Source organism: Mastacembelus armatus, chromosome 1 (genome assembly GCF_900324485.2).
Source record: "Mastacembelus armatus chromosome 1, fMasArm1.2, whole genome shotgun sequence".
NCBI classification, from domain to species: Eukaryota; Metazoa; Chordata; class Actinopteri; order Synbranchiformes; family Mastacembelidae; genus Mastacembelus; species Mastacembelus armatus.
In genome coordinates, this window is record NC_046633.1 from 21957333 (window position 1) to 21983137 (window position 25805).

The window sequence follows — 25805 nt, forward strand, 5'->3', positions numbered from 1 at the left end:
TTACTATCAAAAACTCTGAAATGAAAAACTGCAATTTATGATTACTTAAAAATTATATTCTGGAGTCAGTTGTTAATTCTGTGAAAGACAAAAATGCTGTCACAGTGCAAGTATATATACATGTGATTATGATGTCTGATCACTAGTCAAGCATACAAAAGTTTCTAAATTTCATATGCAACAAAGAAATCCACCAAATTTCCATATAGCACAGGCTGTATCTGGTAAATGTATAGTGTTCTTAGGAATATTTGATTGAATACTTGTTTTAGAATCACTTCACCATGTTGTTTAACTTTGCTGTAGGTACTTGGAGCAGGGTCTGTGTCGGTACGGGGCCCAATGTACATCTGCCCACTCGCAGGAGGAGCTGATGGAGTGGCAGAAACGCTATGCGTCACGCCTCATCCGCCTCAAACAGCAGCAGGAGAGCAAACACTTCACGGAAAACTACATGGAGACCCTGATAGAGAAGTGGATGAACTCCCTCTCCCCAGAGAAAGTGGTGAGGGAGTAGCATATGGTCTTAAAAGTAGCTCAGTGGGAGTTCATTCCAAAGTAGTGCCACTCATACACACATGTTTTTACATGTTACTGTGTTGTGTTTTTATTAAAAGTCTCTCTAAATGTTCATAATTCCCTCACCTTGTAAATCATGTAAGGCTACTACCAGCAACTTAGTACAATCAAATAAGTAGCTTTGTGAACACTTACTAGTTCAGTTAGACCTTTGGTACATGGAACTGTACACTCCAGTGTTTTGCTTGGTTATAGCCTCTTCTTCCTTTATAACTTCAGTTAATGAAGCACTAGATTTTAGGACACTGTCAAACATTTAGTAAGTGTTTTTATTTACTGCAGCTCTGTTGTGTACACAGACAGTTATAAGTAGCAAGAACTTCATTGCGATGACATTGATGGGCAACATAATTGGCTCCTGGCTGTTGTGTGGCCTATGTGATGTTTCTAGACTGTTACTGTTTAGAATTTTTGCATCAGTGAAGTTAACTTTCACCAGTTTTTGATAGACTTCATTTTAATTTCTGAATGCAACAATAATAATCCAAGTATGTATATATATTTTTTTCTAGTTAAGTGACTGTTTAGAAGGAGTGAATGTAGAAACCAGCTCCAGCCTCTCTGTTACCGTCACCACCAAAAAATCCTCCCATTCCTGGACCTTCACTTTGTTGTGCAAGGTAGGATGAAATGTCTTCAAATGTTTTTCTTATCATTATTACCATGATCATATTTTCATTGTACACCTGCCAGTCCTACTTAGTCCTTTATACTGATCATCTTTTGATTATTTGAATGTTCTCACAGTCACCCCATTGTTATCTTTTTACTAGCCGGCTAGAAAACTGTACCGTGTCGCCCTGCTCTATGATGCCCACCGACCACACTTCTTCATCACAGGCGTGTCAGGTGGGGAGCGGCTCCAAGCCGTACCCAAAGGCTGCCAAGAATGGACTCCAGGGGAGGAAACAGCATGTATGTATGCCAGTAATTTAAGCTGCTGCTCAAATGCTAACTGTGGTGTGCTTCAGTTTTCTTTTATTTGAATTAATGTTCAGCTTACTTCTCTGTTTTATTGTCTCTGTGCACTATAAGTTTGAATGTGCTAACCTTACTTTTTCCTGACAGTGGCAGCAGACAATGGCCTGGACCACTGTGTTTACAAGGTAGCGGTTGGCTTCAGCACAGAAATCTTTGGTACCTTCCGACAGACTGTAGTCTTTGACTTCGGGTCAGAGCCTGTGCTGATGCAGCGAATCATGGTGGATGCTGCCTCTATTGAAGGTATGCTAAATGCAAGAAGACTAGCAAAAAGTCTTTGAAAAGTTTTGGCAGTATATATAAAATCCAAAAGTTAATGTTGTTTTCCAGTTAATGCTGGTTAACAGTAATGTCATTGTACCCATTTCGTTTTCTGTTTTTCATGTGTTTTTTTAAAAAATATTGTTGAAAAATTTTATCTTTGTGTTTCTTGTTTGAAGTTGGTCTAATAATCAGTTAAGCAGTTAATACTTTGAGCCATCCTCTGTTCTCCAGACCTGGAACACCTGATGGCAGCACGGCAGCAGCTTTTGATGACTGCAAAACGCTGGGACTCTTCCTGTAAGACCATTGTAGAATTCAGTCCCAATGAGATAATGGCTGAACTGGAGCGCAGCCTCCTTTCCCGCTATCAGATTCCTCTATCGGCCGACCAGCTCTTCACCCAGTCAGTCCTGGACAAGACTCTGACCAAAGAAAACTACCAGGCCCGACTGCATGACCTGCTCTACATAGAGGAGATTGCACAATATAAGGAAGTTAGCAAGTGAGTACACAAGTCATGTTTTCTTTTTAGTACAAGAGTTAATTTCCATCACATCAATTTTTGATCCAACAGTAAAACCTGAACATCTGAAAGATGCACTAAAATGCACTATAACCTTTACAGCTGAACTTAATTTGACCTTCTCTAAACTTTTGAATGCACATGTCCAACTGTTCAATGTTTCAGTACTTATTGCATAACATGCTGTTCTCTAACAAGGAGATTAACCACAAAAATCACAACAAGTGTCTGATCCATGACCATCGGCCACTAAATGTTCTGGTTCAATGACAGTTCGTATTTAAACAGTCCTCTTCATCATGCTGTTCACATTTTGACATCATGAGACCAAGACGACACCTAACAATTGACAAGTTATTGAGACATTGACATTTTTTGTTGTGGTATACCCACCACTGTTGTTAGCTTTTGTTTCAATAAATTGTTTGAGATGAAGAAATTACCATTGCATACTTCTACTTAAATGCCCTACTTTCGTGATATAATATCACTGTAGTATGAACTTTTTACATTTTCCATTAATTTCACCTGAAAGTCGAATATCCCTAACTTTTTGTGAGTAGTGTATGTTCACATGCAGCATTTATGGAAAACAGTAGAATCTGGTTATAAAATCTGGTTTGATTAGTTTAAGCCCCAGTAAGATCAGCAAATTAGCAAATGCTAGCTGCACTTTCTTTGTAATGGGATTATTTGTAAACAATTGTTGCAGTCCATAAATACCAGTATGAACATTGACTTGAGGTTGGATGATGGAAACATTTTATGTTAATAGAAGTCAACCCACCACAAGGTGTCAGACTTGAGCTTTATTATGAATTTAAAGTGTTTGTGTGTGTTGGACAGTGCATGTCACACACAGCTTGACTCAGTGTCAGTACTGTTTAATAATGTGTCTAATGTGATTCCTCGGAGAGATGATGTTTTCATCCTCTGGAATGGATGTTGATTTGTGCCCTTTTTGTCATATCCTTGCCTGCTGCTCTACTGGTTTAACTAAGTGTGATGCTGATTACCACTGAAATTACAGTAACTGCTTCATAAACATTCAGTGAAACAAGTACAGCAGATACTCCCCAAGAATTTGAAATATCTCACATATCCTCTTTGCTCTTAATTTGATCGTCTCATGACTTATAGTGTCATTGGACTTGGTAAGCAATTAAATAATGGATCATTTTTACCTGCAGAGTAAATTTTTATTTTAATCTTCTGTATTTCTGAGTGTGCATATGAATTATCTCTCTGTTATTAGACTCTCCATGTTCTGCCAGTTTCTAATGCTTTTCATGGCTGAATCAGGTTCATGGGGAGATTTCTGGTTAAGTGTGACTTCCTGTGGATCATTAAGTGCTTACTTCAAGCATTTAAATGCAGCTTATAACTAAAACAATTTCTAGATTTATGCCCTGCAGTTTTTCATTATTGTGTAAGGACTGAACATGGAGGGAGTCATGGAGGAGATTCATGAGTGTTTCTCTAAATGTTTCTGTCTTTGAGAGTAAAGTAGAAACTGATGCAAAGCCATAACAAGAAATATAAAGGGTCCATTTGGTTGTATCACACCTCTGGTTTGCTGATAAATACAGAATTTGTTAATTTCTGTGCATTTCCGTCAGTCATTTGTCAGAGTTCATCTCCAATATTGCTTCTTATTTCATCATTTTAGATTAAGCTGACATCGGAGAGACTATCTTAGATGATTTGGAAATAAATTATATTTTTCCCAAAGTGCTTTATTAATTTGTTATCCATTATCCCTTAAATATTTTCACATGGTTTGCATTGAAATTCACTTTAACCGGTTGTGTCTTTGTCTTGAAAACAACAAATACTTAAAGCTTTAAGGAAGTTGATGTTGAGTTTTGAAATGATTTTTAATATGATGCTAAGAGCAGTGAGTGATGTAAAGTTCAAAGGTCAGATGCCTAAGGCACATATGGCATATTTGGCAATCTGGTAAGACAGAGAGAGCTATTATTATGCATTTTCACTGGGCATGTGTGGGGTTGGTGTAGGCTTGTCAAGGCCAATCACGTCAGCTCTTTTTTACTACATTCGAAACTGGTACTTTCCACTATGTGATGTACTGATGTTTTGGTAATTGAATGGAGAGTCTTATCAGGACATTAGTAATGTCTGGAGTATGACTACAATAACCAAAATATGAATATATTCAGTATATTAGAAAGTCTGTTGCACAGTAGACCATTTCTAGGGGAAAAAGAAAATGTGTTGTGATATTGCCATTAGTCATTGGATAACGTGTTTTTTGATTACTATGATTTTTTATGTTGTTTTATAAGATCAAACTTGAGGTCTGCTAATGCATAACCAAATGCCTGTCCCCCCCCCAGATTCAACATCAAAGTGAACCTCCAGCTTGTGACCAGTTTCATGCTGACCGGCATTTCTGTTGGAGCCAAGTATGCCCAGAATGGGCAGCTCTTTGCACGCTTCAAACTCACTGAAACACTTTCTGAGGTAACTGCTTTGCCTATATTGGCAGTTACAGCACTCACTTGTCAAACTGGTCTCTGCCTTATCTCTTGTTAAGTACTGTAACTACTTATTGGTGATATTGAGCAGTGTATTTTTTTTCTTCTGCTTCTTAGGACACTCTGGCCGGGCGATTGGTGATGACCAAGGTAAATTCAGTTTTGCTGCTGCCGTTGTGTCGCGAGGGGGTTAGCAGCCAACCGCCTCCTGGGGTCAAAGAGCGCGTTTATGAGGCTGTGATCGAGGAGAAGACTAAGGAGTACATTTTCCTAAGGATCTGCAAGGATTGTTGTGAGGAACTAGGGCTACAGCCTGACAGAGAGATACAGGTATTTGGGTGCACCAAGGGACAAGGAGAAACCTCTGCACTTGAGTTTGAGGTATCTCTGTCTTGCTGTTTCAGTGCGATATTAAATAGTACTGGTGGGTTTTCTTTACAGCAAAGGAGAAGTTAGGTCATATCCACCTTGTAGTTCTTTCCTCTCTGATGTTCTGGCCTTAGAAAACCCTGAAGATGAAATATTTACCAATTGATCAGCATATTCATAAAATGATACAGCGCACAAGAAGGCAGACTTTGAAAGATAAAAACTGGTGCATGCTTTTGTGTGTGTATTGACAGCAGTGCTTTTGTCTAAGTTTTCTGCTTCTGAGAAGTCTTCCTTTATTGAATAACTACTACCTTACTAACTACTACTACCTTTTGCAGCCTCAGTTTGATACTTTTCTCCCCTCCAGCCTGAACGTCAGCAGACGTCGAGACCAAACAAGGCACTGTGTTAACAGTTATCAAAACAAGTCTTATCCTGTCGCTGTGGGAACATAATCTTCTTATTCTTTTGTGTATGCTGCTCCTGCCTGCTTACATGTTTCAAATTCATTTCACTATCTCCTCTGTAGGTTTTTACAATGTTCCACACTATCTTCATGTTTCATACTTTTCTCTCTCTAGGATATCACAGATATTTTTGCTCTTTTCTCTTATTCATTTCACTACTTTGCTCTCTTCACAGTTTAGTCTTGCTTCTTATTATCCTTATTACCCTTACGTTTTATCTCTCCCTCTGATTTTCAAACTCCTGTCCTCAAGGCATTGTATGTTTTATAATATACCTGTTAGAGTTTTTGTCTGTTGTTAAGATGACTAAAACCTATAGCAGTGGAAGAAAAATGTACTAATTACATAGACCTGGTTTAATCTACATCTTTAAATGCAATTGTAGATTCCCTAAAATGTCAAGGTAAAAATACAAGGTGTAGCGAGGAACATGCAAGCTAAACATTAGAAATATATAGATATAATACACATGGCATGTGATGCATTGTATCACATGTATTACATACATTTAAATGCAGATTCTTAGTGAATTATGCAAAAATATTAACTCAATGTTTTAAGCAAGAATGAATGTTTTCTATTTTATTCAGATTTATGATACCATATGAAGTAGCATATATGATTATGTTATGTACGTTACATTGACTGCTAAGTGAGCTTTTGGTGTTACCTCTGTCTAAGGTGGAGCTCCAGTTCCAGCTGAACAGATTGCCACTCTGTGAGATGCACTATGCCCTCGATCGCATCAAAGACAATACCATCCTTTTTCCTGATGTTAGCCTTGTCCCCACCATCCCCTGGAGCCCCAACAGGTGTGTATTCCTCCATGTACACAAATACACATGCATTCTCAACTGCTTAAGATCAAACTATTTTTACATTTTAAAGGCGTAATATTTTTCTTCTCAAAATATAATTTTGATTACTTGTAAGATGAAAAATAGTATTCATAGTTAACACAGCAAAGTGGTTTTCACCTCATTTAAGCATGGTATTCCACTCCAGTGATTTAATAGCAACTCTGGGATACATTAGTGGTGGAAAAAATATGTCAAATAAACAAGTAGGCAGCATCGGGAAAAGGCACACCAAACAGATGTTTTGCTAGCGCTTCGTTAAAAAAACGTTTTTTCATATTGCAGATGAGAAGTGCTGATCTGCTTTTTAGTAAAAGCTATAACTTCATATTGAGAGCAAAAGATGTGTGCACATAGTATATACACAGATCTGTGTATATTAAATGCTGCTAATCCTAAACACATTTATTATGCATTATCACACATTTATTAAACACTTTTAATACCTGCACATCATATTAGCTTGACAAACACTCACAGAAGGGGCACCACATCAATTTGAGTTGACCATGAATATTATAATATTATAATAATATAATATTATTGAATATTATCGCCTTGCTGACTTGGCGGCCATTCGTGAATTCTGGCAGCTCTTTGCAGCTTCAGATATCTCTCTGAAGCTGGACAGGTGAGGGAAGTGAGGCAGTAATCTTTTTTGACTAGAGCCAAAATCAAATATAATCCCCTGTGCTTTGCCCTGCTCAAGGTTACTTTCTCTACGCTTCAGAAAATGATTGATCTAGTCTTTTGTTTTAATTGGAATTTGGATAAATAAAGTTGTTTCATTAACTATGGGACATAGTCTGAATTTTAAACTTCTTTGTGGTTGTTTAAACTTTACCATCAATATGAAGGTGGATATACAAGATGTGGTATTGTGGTACAAGATATGATTTTGTGTGTACATACTGTATACCCTGACACTTTGCAAATCCTTTCCAAGTCTATTTTGTCAGCATCAGCAGGCCATTTTGCATTATACCCTTATGTGCTGTTTATCCTCTGGTAACCTTTATGATGACAAAGGTTGATTTGTTTGCCTTAAAATAGATTGTATTTGGGAGGAAATTATAATTGGCATCAAAGATTTGAACTGTTACCTCTAACTTGATCTCACCCATCAATCTCAAACACAAATACACACATACATTCTTTAACACTAACATGTCTCTCAGCCCCCCAACTGGGTCTCAGTTGGAGCTCAATCAACTGGTGTTGGTGGATTCACAGTCTGTAATGAGGACAGCGATATTAAAAGACACACTCATTTACACACGCATACTTTCATGAGTATGTGTCTGAAATCACATTTGTATCCCTCTTTTGTATCTACTCTTTTCATTGCTTGAAGATACAGTCACATGTACATTACGCATATGCTCAAACACATATGCTCTTATGCTCTATGCTTTTTTGTTCAGTGCTGCTGCTTCATACTTTTGTGGTGACAATGTACCCACCTCTACTGAATATTGATAGGCAAATGTATTGGCATGCTTTCTGCATCTTCTTTGCTCTGGGTGTTTGTCAATAAAAATAAAAGTGGAAGTTTGGTGTCTGTGTTTGCTTACACTAAACTCTCACTTAAATATCACATAAATATCAAACACAGCTTCAGCTGCAATTAAACTTTCACATTACTCTGACTTGAGTTCACCTGACCTATAAGCTTGCCAACACATCTAAATTCATACTGGTAAATGTCAAACTTTCATTCTGCATAATGTAGCCTATTCTTAACAATACATCATAACAAAAGAAAGAAAATGTAAGATGTATCATCAAAAGAAGTTCTGCTGTGGGTACTGGCATTTTTTCCTCATGTTAAAAGCTATGAACTGTTGAAGCCAGTATTTTATCTAAATGCTTGAAAGTGGAAAATAATTCTGTAAATTCATTAAAAGACGACCCATTAATTTTTCTAACAATTTCCTTATCCCCCCTCCGCCCTCAGGCAGTGGGATGAACAACTGGATCCCCGTCTGAATGCCAAGCAGAAAGAGGCCATTCTAGCCATCACCACACCTATCTCTGTCCCTCTGCCTCCAATCCTCATCATTGGGCCCTATGGCACCGGCAAGACCTTCACCCTGGCACAGGCTGTCAAGCACATCCTCCGCCAGGACCATAGCAGGTCTGTGTCTGACCTTTTTTGTTGTTTGTTTTAAGATGTACTTTTTTCATTTATCACAGTTGGTAACCAGCAAGGAATTCATCTCTTTAGCTTCCTGTGTAATCCTGCGGTGATGTGGTGTGTCTTATGTTTGGACAATTTTCTCTCTTATAGCAATGTATCTCCAAGCAAAGCACAGGCATAAAATTACTGCTTTAGGTGCTTATATGTTTAATAATGAATTGTATCCTTTAGAAATGAAAATGAGTCATTTTTTGAAAGACACTTGAAAGGTGGTTGCTGCACACAAAGAAATTTGGAGAGACTTCACATTTTAACGGGTGTGAGTGTAAGTGCTGGAAAAGACTGCACCTGTGAAGTCAATGTTCAGTCACTGGTGAAATCCAACACAGATCTTAGTCATTTTGTGTTGTAAGGGAGTTAAAAAAATTACTACCAATCAGTCAGTTTGAACAAGTGCAGATTAATACAATAAAACACTTAGGAGGTGGCAGTGGGTGCTGGGCTTCAGTGACCTCTGTTTTGGCCCCAAGGCAGTGGCAGGCTTGAGTTTGGCATTTTAGATTTAAAAAAAAAAAAAAAAAAAAAAAGATTGGTGGGTGTCCGTGTGTGTTAGCGCCTGTATTTGCACTGTGTGGGTGTTTGCATTCAAATGATGGCATATGCACCCTCCCAAATACAAGGTATGCTGGTTGTTTGCAAGAATTTGTGGTCACATGTGATGGACACTCAGGGTTAGTGTGTTTATCAGCAAATTTTCTGGACTGGACAGGATGAACATACAAACCATAACCTGATCAATTAAATTATGTCACTTCGGAGGGCTACACAGTTTTTTGTAACAATAAAACATTGCAAAATTTTCTTCTGTTCTCATTTTTATCATTAGTGAACTGCCTTACTGTGTGGCCCACTGTGTGCCCCCAGGAAGTTCACAAATTTTTTGTGTTGGAAGCAAAGTCCCTGGTCTTCATGAAAAATGAATGCAATATCTCGGACATGGTCCCCTGAACAGAAGCTAACATTTTGTTTTTTTTTAATAAGGGAGAGGAAGGTGCACGTATGTAATATAAAAGGAAAAAAAAATCATCAATTCACTGCGTAGCAATGTAATATTTATTCCTCATTTCACTCTGAATACATTTATTATTCTATGTTTAGAATGAATTATAGATATTTTAAAAGCCAAGACAAGCAGATTTGACCCCTCTGGACGCATGCTGCCTGTTCCGCATACTGTTAAAATTATGAAAAAAGTATCTTATATGCTGGTCAAGGGTACACAATATGTTATTGTAGATGTTCGATGCGCAAGGCTTTCTCTACAAATACACCATTTATGTCTCACCACTTTTTAAATGGATAACTATAAAAGACAGCTTTCAGTATTAATAAGTGAGTAAAACTGGCTTTACTGCCCTATACTACACTATACTGTACTATATATATATATATATATATATATATATATATATATATATATATATATATATATATATATATATATATATATATATATATATATATATATATATATATATCCTTTACTATGGCATTGAGATAATCGTTATCTTTTACATGCTTTGTCTTTTAAGATGTTGTCACTGACTCTTAATTATGTCTCGATGTTAGAAAACAACTTTTTTTCAGTAGCGCACATTAAATAGAACAAGCTGATAAAGCCAAGTTAAAGGCCCAGTTCACCACAAATATTGTCAGCAAAAATAATGACACATGCCAGTCAAGATTGAAATCAATGGCATTTTATCAGAACTGGATTATGTTCCAATTGCGTTTACCTAATCCAAATCCTGTTTCAAACCTGTTCAAGTAGCTTGTACACTTTATTTCATTATTTCATAGTATAGTTGAAAACAAAATTGAATTGTTTTGTGTAATAAAATATATAACTTAATATTAAGAACTTGGCTTTTTCAAATTACATTGATAACAATTCGTATTTAATGGCTATTTATGGACCAGTTATCAGACAAACACGACTTGACTGACCGATAGAAACTGGTAATTAAATATCAAATCTTCTACAGTGTTAAAGGGTTGTAGGGCTTTCAACACATATTATGTCACTGTCTGTCATTTTCATTAACCCTGTCCTCATTTGTTTTTGCTCTCCACTGGGGGCTGAGCTGCAGCTGCAGAAGCTGTGAAGACTCATTTAAAAACAACACAGTGAAAATAATAATTCAAATGTATCATTCAGTAACTCAAAACTACAGAAATCACTAAGATAAGAAGAACCTTTATATGTCTCAGAGCCGGGAAATTTACATAGTCACAGCAGCAAGTATGGGACAAGATTTAAAAAAAAAAAAAAAAAACAAAAAAAAAAAAAAAAGTAAGAGCAGTATGGGAAAAAAAATTAAAGAAGAGGGTATTTACAATAAAAATATATTAAAAATAAAAAAATGTTTTGAATACTCACAATAATGCTTAGCATTACTTCAAGGCAAACTGCTACAGGTTATAAAATATGGCATAATGTGGCCAGTAGGCTATCATGTTTCTATACACCGATAACCCAACATTATGACCACTGAGGTAAAATTAATAACATTGATTATCTCGTACGGTGGCATCTGTCAGAGTTATCAGATGACAAACTGTGATGGATAGATGATGTTGTTTAAGGAAGGACAAGCAGTGAACTGGGGACAGGGTCATGGGTGCCCAAGGCTCTTTGATGACAAGGATGACCTACTGTAGATTAAACTTTTAAATTTGATCCATCCTTTTCAGAAGCTTTTAACATGGTTGAAATAATAGAAATAATGGTTTCTATGAAGAGAAACATTCAGCCGCTGTAGTTGTGATACCACAATTACAGTGGCAAGGCTGTTAAATTTGTCCAAAAAGTTTTCCCTCCTTTTATATCTCCTTTACACTGAATGGCAGACAAATGTGTGCTCTTCCTAACAGTATAACTATGGCGGCAAACAGGTTCACAGAGGATGCACAGTGAGCTGCAGAGTGCCACAAGTGCCAGCCTGCTGCTGCAGTGACTCCTGTGTACACAGTATTTGGCAAGTGGTCATAATGTTATGGCTGATGAGTGTACATCGTCAGTCTATGTTTGTACTGTTAGGTAAACAGAGAAGGTAAATGATGGCTTCAGTAACAGCTTTATTTGGCTGTGGATCTTAACAACTCTGGATATTTTACTTGAAACTGAAAACCTGACTTGAAACCTGATCCAAAATGGTACTAGTTATAGGAAACTATCTGTAGCCCCAAATCTTATCTAATCAGGTAGAGACAGCTTTGGTTTTATGTTTCAATCATTTTGAGATCTCTGCTGTTTTATGTCTGACATGGTTTGTCTTTTTGTCTTCCCAGGGTTCTGATCTGCACTCACTCAAACAGTGCGGCGGACCTTTACATTAAGGACTATCTTCATCCTTACGTTGAAGCAGGCAATCCGCATGCCAGACCTCTCAGGTAGAGAAACACACTTGATTAAAGAAGATGTAATGTCCAAGGACAGAAACTTTCTGTATTTGCTTTGTATGCACTCTTGTACTGTTATTCAGGACACACCCAACTTTAACACTGCATCTGTGACTTTTGAACACATTTCATCAGCCCTACTTGTCACAACAGACTGGAACTCAATGTCTGCCTTTAGTCACCAGGGCTTAATATGACAGCTGTGTGTTCGTGTCTGCATACAAACACACCAAGGGACCATATGAATGGAATAACTTGTTTCACAGGACTGGGCAGGTTTCAGTGGGTTCCAGTGTGAATTCTGCCATAAGCCCAGTGGCCAACACCTTCCTCAGCTCCCCCTGTCTCTATTGGGATAAGAATGAAATCCATGTATGAATATTTAATCTCTAAGTGTGGAAAGAGACTGCCCAACATCCAAAAGATGCAATCTGTGAGAACTTCCTTCCTGCCCAGGCGTGACAATCGTTTTGCTGCGGACCTGGACGGTTGTACGCAGATATGTGTAGCCATTCATTTTTTTCCTCAAAAAAATAAAGAACTGTCCCAGAAGAATTTTACACCTGTTCGCTGTAAGATTTTTGACACCATAACCTCATGAAGTGATTGGTTTTTAACACTACGTCACTCAAAATATCCAACACTCAGTTCATACACAATGCAAATTTAATTGCCTAAAAGATAGTAATTGCTCTGATCCCCATCTGGTTGTCACTTTAACCCTAAACTTTGTACATCATCTCCTCCTCTTCAGGGTATACTTCAGGAACCGCTGGGTGAAAACAGTCCACCCAGTGGTCCAGCAGTACTGTCTCATATCCGGCACACAGGTCACTTTCCAGATGCCCACAAGGGAGGACATCCTCAGGCACCGTGTGGTGGTGGTCACCCTCAGCACCTCCCAGTACCTCTGCCAGCTTGACTTGGAGCCTGGTGAGTCATGTGGGAAAAATATTTAGTTGTCTCATATACAGGAAGGCTGTCTTTTCAGATACAGACACATCTTAGTGCATTCAGTCTTCTGGTCTTTGGTCAACCCCAGTGACTCTGATATCCAGTGATGGCAGGTCCCAAGCATTTGTAGAGGGATGGAATTTAAGTTCCATTCAAGACATGGAAAACAAACCAATTTGTCAGTGCAGGCCAATAACTGACTGTAATGTGTCAGCAGTGGGGGCTTTGTCTGTTGCTTGGGAACACCATTTGCCTTTTTCTTAAGTATTTTACATCATTCGGCCTCTTCCCCACGTTTCATCTCTCCCACTCTCCTGGTGTTTGACGGTGATGAAAAAAAAAAAAGAAAGAAAGAAACTAGGCATTTGGGAGCCAGAGTGTCTTCTAAGTAGCAATAACAAATCTCCCACCCCAAACATGCAGGTGCCCCTAAAAAGATGGTTAAGTGTTTATTTTATGTTTGTTTTGCTGATTATCTTATTTCTTTATGGCTTCAACATGGGATCTATTATGGGCAAATTGTGCATACTTGTGTTTTATGGTCCTGAGTTGAGGAGAAAAAAAAAAAACACTTTCACTTACGTGTAATGAACCTGCACATCATGTTCGCTGACATTCAGTCCATGATGTTAACACATCAATTCTCAAACTATTCTGACAAAAGCTCAAAACATTCATTATTGACATCAGCTGCTGGGGAAACATGAACTGTTTTGTTTTTTGTTTTGTTTTTTTTTTTTTTTGGGTTAGAGATAATGTATCCCTGGGGTGACATGCTGTGTGTGATTCTCAACCACTCTGCCAGCTACTGTTCACAATCAGTTGCACATATCTATAATGAAATTCACGTTTAATAATTAATGAAATACAAGGAGTGAAATTTGTTACGTAAACCGCACTAGTAGCAAAATACTGTAACTGAACCAGTATTTACAGTAATTTGTCACCAGTTTGAAGATATCGGAGCACTGTGACAATAATCAATGCCATAGTTTGTCTTTTCAGCCAATGGTGCTGGGGTTCAGGTGAATATTGATCTGTCTGGAGGCTATTGGACCTTGCAGCCTGAAGGATCAAGACTGCATAGCTCATCATACTATAGTCAATAAGGGATCGTTGTTATCTAAAATTAAGTTGGCTCCTAATGAGGTAACATGTTGTGGCAGTCATTACAACATGTTCATCATTCCTCTCAGATTTTGGAAACCCTCTTGTGATATTTTGATAGTTTGACAAAGCTTTCAGTTCTGATCTTTACTAAGCTTCTTGCATGGGTTATAGTTACCTGCACAGATGCTTTCGCACTGACAGATTACAGATTTTTAAGTCACTTTTGTAGTGTGAAAAGGGTAAAAAAGAGACTGTGAAATGTGAATGTGAGAGACTGGGTGTGTGAGGTGAAGGAGCTGCCATTTATTATTAAACAGCCATCTTTCCCTCAAATTTAGTTCTGTAACAATGTCCCTCTGATCTCTTTCACCTCTGCTTATTATCCTCCCTCTTTCTTTCTCTTTCTAATTTTATGTCCAAATTTCAACACCATTATTAGCCCAGTGACCGATGCACAGTACAGAAATGTAATTTCCACCTCTGGTTTAGAGTGACTGGCTCCCCAAGGGAAACAGCTATGTCCTGGGTGAAACATCAAGCACCATGTTCCTTCATGTCTGCCTCTTTGTCAATTTTGTGTTCATATAAACCAGCCCAGCCTCCCTCTTGCTGCCCCCTAATGTTGGTTTAACCGCCTGGGGAAACATTCCCATATGTAATGACACATGTACATCATTGTGAGTGTTACTTGGCTGTATTGATGTGGATTGAAGTAAAAGAGCAAGAAGGCAGGATGCAGCAGTGCTTGTGCTCACTGCAATTTATTGGAAGGGTCAACAAGTGCTAGCCTGAATTATTAACCATGTGATTCAAGTGATAGCACGTCGACACAAGGTCCCTTTGGCTGCATTGCTGATCAAATAATACATATAAATACGATAAAAAGGAAAATAAAGAACCTAAAGTTTATCAGCTCTGTTTAAAATGATTTTCCCACCAGCATGTCATTCCTTTCAACCTGTATACAAAGATTTTAGGTATGTGGCTGTTACAGATAGGACATAATGTTATTCCAAAGGTCTGATATGCAAATGTGTACCATCTACTAATCCGTAACAACAAACAACTCAAACTTCTAATAGAAAAGGATGTGATTTAATGGTGCTTTATTTCATATGGAGACTGTTTTAAGGTTTTCTCAATGCACACACATATTTTGTGTAGCCTATATTTCATGTAAGAATTCACTGAGCGACTCTAAAGGTACATTTCTCACTTCATAAGCTTTAAACCCAATTATTCACATTGTACACCATGTACATGTGGGTTATTTGGGATACAGTGAATTTTTTATCAGGACCACAGTCCGGGAACACCTTCAATGAATTGCAAAAAGCTCAGACAGAATATGGGTTTGAGGCTTTATAGTTTTGGGGTGGCGGGATACAGTTTGCAAGCCTTTGTGCCTCAAATCAGACAGCTGTACCTTTTTTTTTTTTTTTTTCTCTAAGCCCACACTTCTGTTGTTTGTTTACATTCTGACAGTCCCTGAGTTTATTTTGTTATTTACAACCATCCGATTTCATATCTGCATATATTTTCCCCTAGAACGGTGGTCGGGTTTTAGAGGGTATTTGGTGGTTGTTATTCAGCTTCTCTCTTCCCTGCTCCAGCATTCATTTGCCATGCCGTTTCATCCCCTCCCTGCATCTTGCCCAGCACAGTTTGAGCTTTTTAAATTAGGGTGAGGCTACTGTTCAATCCTTTTAAAATGTTCACAAAACCCTGTCTTTTGGTCTGTCAGCACTGGTTAAAAGAAGAAAAAAAAAAGAAACTGAAAGAATGGCACAGTAGTCACAGTCACATGGTTTTAATGCCCCTTTTTGTTAGAACAAATTTTTTTGTATATTAATGTGCCAGTAGCAAAAATGTTACTAGAACCATGAAACTAGATTCATTGGGCTTTGATTTGGATTCATTTTGACATTTGGATTCATTTTGACATGTCAACATAATCATCTTTCTTAATGACACCACAATGTGCAGGGCATGCATTACATCGGAGCCCCATCTTTTCAAGTGATTTCTAAGTTTTCAGTTAAAGCTGTATATCAGAGAATCAGAATGAGCTTGATTGCCGTGTGTGTGTTTGAGTGCACACACATGCAAGGAATTTGTTTTGGTACGGGGGGGATACTCCAATGCAAACAGACATAAATACAAATGCTACAAAGAATTAAACAGTAAACATAAATGCTACAAAAGTAAAAAAAAATGCACAGATAATAAAAAGTAAACAAATTACAGTTATCTTTATGACCAAACAAGAGTGTGCTTACAAAAGGTGCAACCTAAAAACAGAATGTAAGGAGAACTATTTTAGTGTGCAAAAAGGTGCTAGTGTCATAGTGCAGGTAGTAGAAGGGAATGGTGGAGAGCTATGAGTTTAAGAGTTGGATTGCCTGAGGGAAGAAGCTTCTTTTGTGCCGGGCTGTCCTGATGTTTGGAGCTCTGAAGCGCCGGCCAGAGGGTAAGAGCTGGAAGAGGTGGTGACTCGGGTGAGTGGCATCCAGAGTGATTTTCTGAGCTCTTTTTCTCACTCTGGAGGTGTACAGGTCTTGGAGGGTGGGTAAGGGAACACCGGTGATCTTCTCAGCAGTCCAAACTGTCCTCTGGAGTCTCCAGATGTCTGATTTAGAGGCAGAGCTAAACCAGACAGTGATGGAGGAGCACAGGACAGACTCGATGACCACTGAGTAGAACTGGGTCAGCAGCGTCTGTGTAAGGTTGAACTTCTTCAGCTGGCGCAGGAAGTACAACCTCTGCTGGACCTTCTTCACAATGGAGTCCATGTGGAAGCTCCACTTCAGGTCCTGAGAGAGGATGGTGCCCAGAAACCTGAATGACTCCACTGGTGCCACAGTGCTGTTCATGATGGTGAGAGGGGGGCAGGGGGTTTTCTCCTGAAGTCCACGACCATCTCCACTGTTTTGAGCATGTTTAGCTCCAGGTTGTTGTGATTGCACCAAAGAGCCAGCTGCTCCACCTCCTGTGTGTATGCACTCTTCACTGTCCTGGATGAGACCAATGACAGTGGTGTCATCTGCAAACTTCAGGAGTTTCACAGAGGAGTCATGGGAGGTGCAGTCGTTTGTGTAGAGGGAGAAGAGCAGTGGGGAGAGAACACACCCCTGGGGGGTGCCGGTGCTGGTGATGCGGGAGCCAGAAGTAAATTTCCCCATCCTCATTAGCTGTTGCCTGTCAGAAAGCTTGTAATCCACTGACAGATAGTCTGGAACGGAGAGCTGGGAGAGTTTATTCTGGAGGAGTGATGGGATGATGGTGTTAAACGCCGAGCTGAAGTCCACAAACAGAATCCTCACATAAGTCTCTGGTTTGTCCAGATGTTGCAGGATGTAGCGCAGCCCCATGTTGACTGCATCATCCACGGACCGATTGGATCGGTAGGCAAACTGCAGGGGGTCCAGGAAGGGTCCAGTGATGTTCTTCAGGTGGGCCAACAGCAGTCTCTCAAAGGACCTCATGACCACAGATGTCAGAGCCCCCGGTCTGTAGTCATCGAGTCCTTTGATTTTTGGCTTCTTGGGGATGGGGATGATGGTGGAACGTTTGAAGCATGCAGGGACTTCACACAGCTCCAGTGATCTGTTGAAGATCAAAGAGAAGATGGGAGCCAGCTGGTCAGCACAGGTTCTGAGGCATGTTGGTGAGACCCCATCTGGTCCTGGTGCTTGCCTTCTCTTCTGCTTCTTGAAGAGCCAACACACATCATCCTCACTGATCTGAAGTATAGGAGCGGGGGGGAGGGTGTTAATGGTTGCTCTGGGAGACAATCAGGTGGGGGGTGATTCAAATCTACAATAAAACTCATTCAGATCGTTCACCAGGGTTTGATTGCCCCTTGAGGACGGGGATGATGTCTTGTAGTTGGTTATTGTCCTCAGGCCTCTCCACACTGAAGCAGAGTCGTTAGCTGAAAACTGGTTTTCCAGCTTTTTGGAGTAGCTCCTCTTAGCTGCTCTGATCCCCTTATTCAGTGTGTTCCTGGCCTGATTGTACAAAACACGATCTCCACTTCTGTAGTCATCTCCTTTGGCTTTACGAAGCTGAGTTTTCCATGGAACCACGGTTTCTGTCCTAAAGAGAGTCCTAAAGCTGCTCTAGGGGCGACGTGGTATGCATCCTTTATTGTAGTGTAGCAGTGGTCCAGAATATTCCCCTCTCTGGTGGGGCACTTGATGTGCTGCTTGAATTTGAGCAGTTTGTGGCTCAAGTGTGCTTTATTAAAGTCTCAAAGAATGGTAAAAACAGAGTCCGGGTGCTGCTGCTCCATGTTTGCGATTTTCTCAGCCAGCTGATGCAGCGCGTCGCACAGGTGTGCTTGCGGGGGAATGTAACCACTGACCGGAACGCACGAGGGAAACTCACCCGGTGAGTAGAAGGGTTTAGAGTTTATGAAAAGCGGATCTTCCTCAACACTGTTACATCAGTACACCACCTCTCATTGATGTAAAAGCAAGTCCCGCCACCGCGCGATTTCCCCGTGGCGTCTGAGTCACGGTCCGCTCTGATCTGCTGGAATCCGGGCAGATGGAGTGCGCCGTCCAGTATGGCTCCATTAAGCCAGGTCTCCGTGAAACACAGAGAAGCAGAGCTCGAAAAGTCCTTGTTTATCCGGGTAAGCAGATGTATTTCGTCTATTTTGTTGGGAAGAGAGTGGAAATTCGCCAGATGTATGCTGGGCAGCGCTGTCCTGAGGCCGCGCTGACGAAGTTCCACCAACGCACCAGCGCGTAAGCCCTCGTTTGCGCTTTCTTTGAAGCGCAGCTGCTCCACCAACTAAAACGCTCAACAAAACGTCTGAATATACAAAAATTGGAGGAAAAATATCCTGGGAGTGCTGCCGAATGCTTAGCAGTTCATCAGAACGCAAAAGCAACTGTCGGGCATAAGGAAATACTTAGTGTGGGTTATAGATAAATAGTGAATGAAAAGAATAAAATCAAGAAACTATAAACTCAAATTTCAGTGAGTCCCAATATTCTAATATTCATCAGGCCCAGCAAGTATGTTTAGCATTGTCCTAAAGTTTGAGATGGGCAGTGGGTAAATATACTGTGTGTTCCAAACGACAGTGCTGGTTTAAGCTTAACAAATTTAGGTTTTTGTTACTCTTCCTGATTTTTGTTTTCTAGGACCAAAGTTAAACATGTCTTTTGTGTTTTGGCAGGTTTGTTCAGTCACATCCTGTTGGATGAAGCAGCCCAGGCCATGGAGTGTGAAACCATCATGCCTTTTGCTCTAGCTAGCAAGACCACCCGCATTGTGCTGGCTGGAGACCATATGCAGGTAGAAACAACAATGATGGTTAAAAGAGGTGTAATAGTAGTTTCATTCAGTTTTGACTTTGCTGAAGCTGCAAGTTTCTCCATTGGCAATAATTGCAGAATTCGTTGCCAGTCTGCAAATCACTAGATAATGTTTAATTCACATTACAGGGTTTGGGTTTGTTCTTCTTAAGTATTTCAGTCAAACTTGAAATGCAAAAGAACAGACAGCAGCCACTGTAGAGCGTGGTTCTGGAGGCCACCTTAGTCACAGATAACATAAATACAGAGTCATGTCAGTCAAGCTTTCTAAGCCAACTTAAGGGACTTAAAACCTTATTTCCTCCTCTCCTGGTTTTTATAGAGTGCACAGGATTACCAAGTAGGCAGTGGATGTAGATGAGCCAAGAGTCCGCTATGCAGCAATTGCTTTAATTACTTGATCTTCCTGCTATTTCTTGGAGCAAACACACACGCTGATTTAAAATAGTGTCCACCTGTGTATTCGTCTGTCTCTTTTGTAATAACTTTGTCCCACACTTTCCAACATCCATCATTCTATTCTGTATAACAACTGACTCTGTGGGCCAGGAAGGATATTGCCTTTTATATTCTGTTGCTGCTTACTTCCTCATTTTTGCTCCCAGCCAAAATTTTACCACTTTCATTCAGCAATGAAAGAGGCAGCTGAATAGTCAATGAAGGGCAAGGCCTCTGTTGCCCATTTAGTTTCTTATTGCCTGTGTAGAACCTCATTTAAAGCTAGCTGATCTTTTCTAAATGGCAGGCTTAGATTAAGATTCAAGCTAAAGATAAGTGGCTGTCTTGTATATGAACTGTGGGCAAAAGAGAAAAAGACGTGTCCGTGTTTGCAGTTTTGCAAATGTGTAACTTGATTTAAATTAAAGAACACCTGGAATCAGCCATACTACTGTCAGATCTGAAGAAAATACACACAACAGTTATTTATTTAAAAAATATTAATAAAATAATTATTCTTGATTTAACTAAACACAGGTGGCCTTCTTAGAATTTTCTTCCCAGATGACAGGAATCAAATGCTACCTATGATTTGATATCAAGCAGTACCATGCTGCACTGTAACATTTAACATGTGACATGTAACATGTAACAAATAAATAACATTTAACATGTAACAACACAACATTCTGCACTGCCTTGCCATGATGGAGCAGATCTAACTAACCAAAGTTGCCTAGTGTGAAAATAGTGTAAACAAAATTTGAATTTGGCACAGTCTCACACTGCTGTCAAATCACTGCAGTTAAATTCCACTATAATCGCTGCGACTCAAGATCTTTGTTTAATGGCGCATACACCAGATGGAAGAGATTGCAAGTTGTGGAATATGCACAACTCAAAAGATTCTCATTGTCAAAATTAGAAGTACATTAAACACAAACAGTTGTCATAGCAAATACAGAAGAAATATAACCAAGGCAAATTTGGAAACTGTCCTAATATCAATTGTCCTAATATACCAAAGTCAGTGGCAGTTCCTAAGAAAATTTGGAATAAATATCAAATGGAATAAAGTAATAATCTCAGAGAATGGTATCATACTTGTACTTTGAAACTAATTTTACTTTTCATCTCTCCTTTCTGTGTCTCTCTCCCTCTGTCCCTCGATTTGCAGCTCAGTCCATTTGTGTACAGTGAGTTTGCGCGGGAGCGTAACCTGCATGTGTCACTGCTGGACCGACTGTATGAGCACTACCCCCCTGAATTCCCATGTCGCATCCTCCTGTGTGAGAACTATCGCTCCCATGAAGCTATCATCAAGTAGGTGTGAGCCCGCAACACTGTTTTGTGGAGGAGAGGTTGAAAAGGTGCAGGAAAGACAACACACCACGAGGAGAAAAGGTGGTCAGGTGGAAGAGGGGTTGAAGTGGAGGTGAAGAGTTTACAGACACAGGAAAATGATTGTGATTAGCCATGAGTGATTATGGCTGTGTTCATACAGGAATTATCTCCATGAGAAACACCACATGGGGCTGTGTTATTGTGGGCGTGTTGCTACAGGTACCAGGGAGAAGATTTAAATATGATCTAGAAAGTCCAGCTTGAAGGGTTAGCAGACACACAAGAGGGTCTATACTAATATAAATATCTTCTTCTCCATCTCAGTTGTTGTGAAGGAATTGGTACTTTACTATAACGCTAAAAGGTGCATGCTACATTTCTACAATATTTCTCGATGTAGATGCAGTTGTTTGTGAGTAAAGCCCGTTAGTAAAATATGTTTCACACCTACACAAACCCAGGGAGTCATGTTCAACTTAGCAAAGCACCTCGCCCACTTGTATAATTAATTTAAAGAGTGGCAACTTAGCAAACAGATAACATTTGTCAAGTCAAAAGAATGTGATTTATTTTGTGACATGCTGAACTTTTTCACCATCAGTTTGATGAGAAAATTTAGGGCAACTGTCTAACTATATTTTTAGCTGTTAACTGAGAAATCAAACTAACACAATTCACTCCTGTTGTTTTATGGCCAGTTTTCACTTTTCTCCTCCACACTGACATTGTCAGAATATTTTTTTCTTTGTTTTGTGTTTGTTTCAGTATCAGTATAGAAATATTTAGGCAGATATTGGTCATAATTTTGGTATCATGACAACACTAATTACTAAACTGTTGCACTACTATGCAAGCAGCAAATGGGGAATTTTAAGGTTTAATATTTTCAGTTATTCTTATTATACTGAAGTGATGTACGGGAGCCATTTCTACCACTTTTCTTTGCCAATAATTGTGAGTTATTCTGATATATGCCTGTCAAGAATGTTCTCATATTTACAGTTACTTATTTTTTTTTATTCCTGCCTCTTCTCTTCCTACAGCTACACATCAGAGTTATTTTATGATGGGAAGCTAATGGCAAGTGGGAAACAGCCCTCCCATAAGGACTTCTACCCTCTGACCTTCTTCACAGCCAGAGGAGAAGATGTCCAAGAGAAGAACAGCACTGCCTACTACAACAATGCTGAGGTATGGATTAAAAGAAAGATTTGTACCTGTTTCTCATAAGTAATAGTAGTGTTATTTTCTATTTCTCTGCCCTTGGGCAAATGTGTGTATAAATTGCACAAAAATCCCAGAAAGCCTGCTGCGGTAATCCTAATTTCTTAAATACATGTTTTACATCTACAACTAAACCATAATGTAAAGATGATGGTGGGTGGTGGAGCTGATTAGGCTGAGCTACTCCACTTAGTGATTTAATTAAAGAAATTCTGAAGCTCAAATTCTAATTATAAAATGTCACTATAGCTAGTTATACCTCCTGTTTTGCACATATTGAGAAGTTGGTACAGATTTGTTCAGTGTAATCTGCCACAGAATATCTTCTGTCATCTTCACGCTGTATTTTAATCAGTCTAAAAATACTGATGATTGCCTAATCCCCTATTGCATCACCAATGCATATGAAGAATATAATATTCATGTTTCATGTTTGTTTTAATTGATTGTATTAATGTGTCTATGAAATTATATTCTTTTTAACATTTTGAAGCATTTTATCTTTGAAATTACCCATGGTTGTTATCTGCTTTGTTGTATATAATTCAGGGATTTGATTATGATGAAATTTTCTTATCACCCTAAGTTAGAACACCCACTATCTTTTAATCATAATTGAAGATGATACCCATAAGCTTAATTAGGAGATCAACTATGAGCTATATTTGACACCTGATACACGAAGGGATGACAGTCCCAGCCTTTCATTGGTTCCTCCGTAGAATCACTTGGTCGTGGTCAGTAGCTGTCTGACCCCTGACTCTGTGCTGGTATGTTCCAGACAATTAAAAGAAGGATGTTTTTGATTTTGCCCCCAAACTGTCAGCAATGCCAAATGAATTACATCCTGTCTCTTTGATACAACACCCATTTCAAACCATTAACATTATCATTATATTGCACAATTGAAGTGTCCGTTTGATAGCAAGTGTGTTTGATGGACTTAGTTTAAAGTGGAAAACAGTAGTTCAAAGCCTCTGGCAGTGTCTTTAAGCTCTAAACAGCAATTGAAAGACTGCTAATATTACAAGAAAAAAAAAAAACAATAGAAAATACCAATTTCTGCTTTAGTTACTAATACCTAGGTCAATTTTAATGCTTTTGAAGTGCTAACATGACACACAAATTACTCCAGTAACTCTAGTCCTCGAGGGCCACTGTTCTGCTTGCTTTCCAGCTATCCCTGCTCTACCCACTGCTGATTATCTAGATCAGGTATGTTCAGCCAATCAGAACCTTAAAGATACCATCTCAGATGAGGATGGAGAGGTGGAAGACAAAGTGATGTAGTATCTTCCAGCTTCTGATAGACTGAACACACCTGATCCAGGTAATCAGCAGTGGGTAGGGCAGAGATAGTTGGAAAACAAGTGGGACAGTAGACCTTGAGGGGGGCAGGATTGTCCACCCCTGGCCTACAGCAGTTCTGCTATGACAGTGCTATGCATTTGACCATCAGTAGAAGTGATCAAATGAGTGAATTGAATGATGGTAATGTGCTAACTTTTGCAATACTTTGTTATAACAAAATGTTCATATTTAGAATCTCTAGAGGTTTATTTTAACTTGTCAGTGTATGATGATCTAGTACTGGTCTTAAATAAGATATGAAGTGTTTTTCTTCCACTTTCATCAAGCCATAGTTTCCTGTTTTATGGGTTGACTTTGATGCTTCAGTGACATAAAGCACATAAAGCCTGCTTTGTTCTTTTCTTTTTTTTTTTTTTGTCCCCCACTGGTGACTTTTTACCTGGGTAGAAAATGTCTCTTCCTCCCTGACTTCCCACAGTTCTTTCAGGTCAGGTGTGGGATCATTGTGCGAGAGGAGGCTGCATTTGAGCCTTATTGTTGAGATTTTTTTGTCACATTATTCTTCCATCCCCTCAGGTATTTGAGATCGTTGAGCGGGTAGAGGAGTTGCGCAAAAAATGGCCAGTGGCCTGGGGCAAGCTGGACGAGGGTAGCATTGGAGTGGTGTCACCTTACGCTGACCAGGTTTTCCGCATTCGTGCTGAGCTCCGAAAGAAGAGAATGCATGAGGTCAGCGTGGAAAGAGTACTCAATGTCCAAGGTGAGGAGAGTATTATCCATTACGGCTTTGCTATAGGGAACTGCCTCTTTATTTATGGTCAATAAAGACAAACACTAAACAATGATCGCAAAATGTATCTGTATTTTGAGATCTATTGGTGCAATGTATAAAATCGAAAGATTCAGCTGCATCTAGTGGTGCGAATACAGACAACACTCAAATGGTCACCTTTTAAACAAAACGTGATTCCCTGTCTAGAGACAGTGTTTGGTATGTCCATTCTGGGCTACTGTAGAAACATAAAAAGTAAGTGAAAAGTGAAAATGAAAGTGACTTATATGGCCAAATATGGTGACCCATACTCGGAATTTGTGCTCTGCATTTAACCCATCACAAAGTGCACACAGACAGAAGTGAACACACACAGACACTGTGCACACACACCCAGAGCAGTGGGCAGCCAATGCTGCGGCACCCGGGGAGCAGTTGGGGGTCCGGTGCCTTGCTCAAGGGTCTCACCTCAGTCGTGGTATTGAAGGTGGACAGGGCAAAGGCTATTCACTCTGTGCCACCGACAATTCCTGCCTGAGACTCGAACCTGCAATTGTCAGGTTAAAAGTCTGACTCCCTATCCATTAGGAAACCCACTCCCTGTGTAGATTTAAAAGGCTCATTCTAAAATGCTGGTTGGTATTTTTTCAGTTATTACAGACGAATGCCAACACTTTTATAAATACTATAGTCCATTTCTGCTAATAGAGCAATGTAAATATTACACATTGTACCTTTTAAATTGCCTTGTTGTCAAGTGGAGATTACTTAATGCATCTGGATATTTGTGCTTTATCTATTAGTTCGATGGTGTTTATTATAATTATTCAAATAAGGAGTTAAAATTGGAGATCAGCTATATCGGGGGCATTAAAAAACAGTAGTTACAGATACACAAATCTAAAACCCCCAAGTGACTCATTAGTATTTCTGCATGAAGTTTGTCACACATTTCTATGTGTGGGCTTTTTACAGTAAAAGTGATGCTTGAAATTGAGGCCTATTACCCTAAACATTGAAATCCCGCATATGTTCTGTTGCATCTCAGTGTTCATATTGCCTTGAACTTATTTCTGTCTTGTTTCTTAGTGGCATCGAAAATACAAACATAAAAAATTGAAAGTTTAGAAAGTTGACTCTTCTATCTATGATTTCTTTGTGTAGCACTTCAGAGTAATT

General features: G+C 39.2%; 1 protein-coding gene across 1 annotated transcript in view; it reads left to right on the forward strand.

Annotated features, from left to right (window-relative positions):
* helz (helicase with zinc finger) overlaps positions 1–25805 on the forward strand; it is a 48989-nt gene that overhangs the window by 11434 nt on the left and 11750 nt on the right. Inside the window, exons 8-22 of the mRNA XM_026303125.1 lie at positions 307–505; positions 1092–1199; positions 1353–1494; positions 1648–1803; positions 2056–2326; positions 4705–4831; positions 4963–5175; positions 6366–6496; positions 8499–8678; positions 12033–12134; positions 12898–13076; positions 19399–19517; positions 21153–21298; positions 22363–22510; positions 24431–24614. Coding sequence (XP_026158910.1) covers positions 307–505; positions 1092–1199; positions 1353–1494; positions 1648–1803; positions 2056–2326; positions 4705–4831; positions 4963–5175; positions 6366–6496; positions 8499–8678; positions 12033–12134; positions 12898–13076; positions 19399–19517; positions 21153–21298; positions 22363–22510; positions 24431–24614 — 2405 coding nt within the window. The remainder of the gene's footprint in view (positions 1–306; positions 506–1091; positions 1200–1352; positions 1495–1647; positions 1804–2055; positions 2327–4704; positions 4832–4962; positions 5176–6365; positions 6497–8498; positions 8679–12032; positions 12135–12897; positions 13077–19398; positions 19518–21152; positions 21299–22362; positions 22511–24430; positions 24615–25805) is intronic.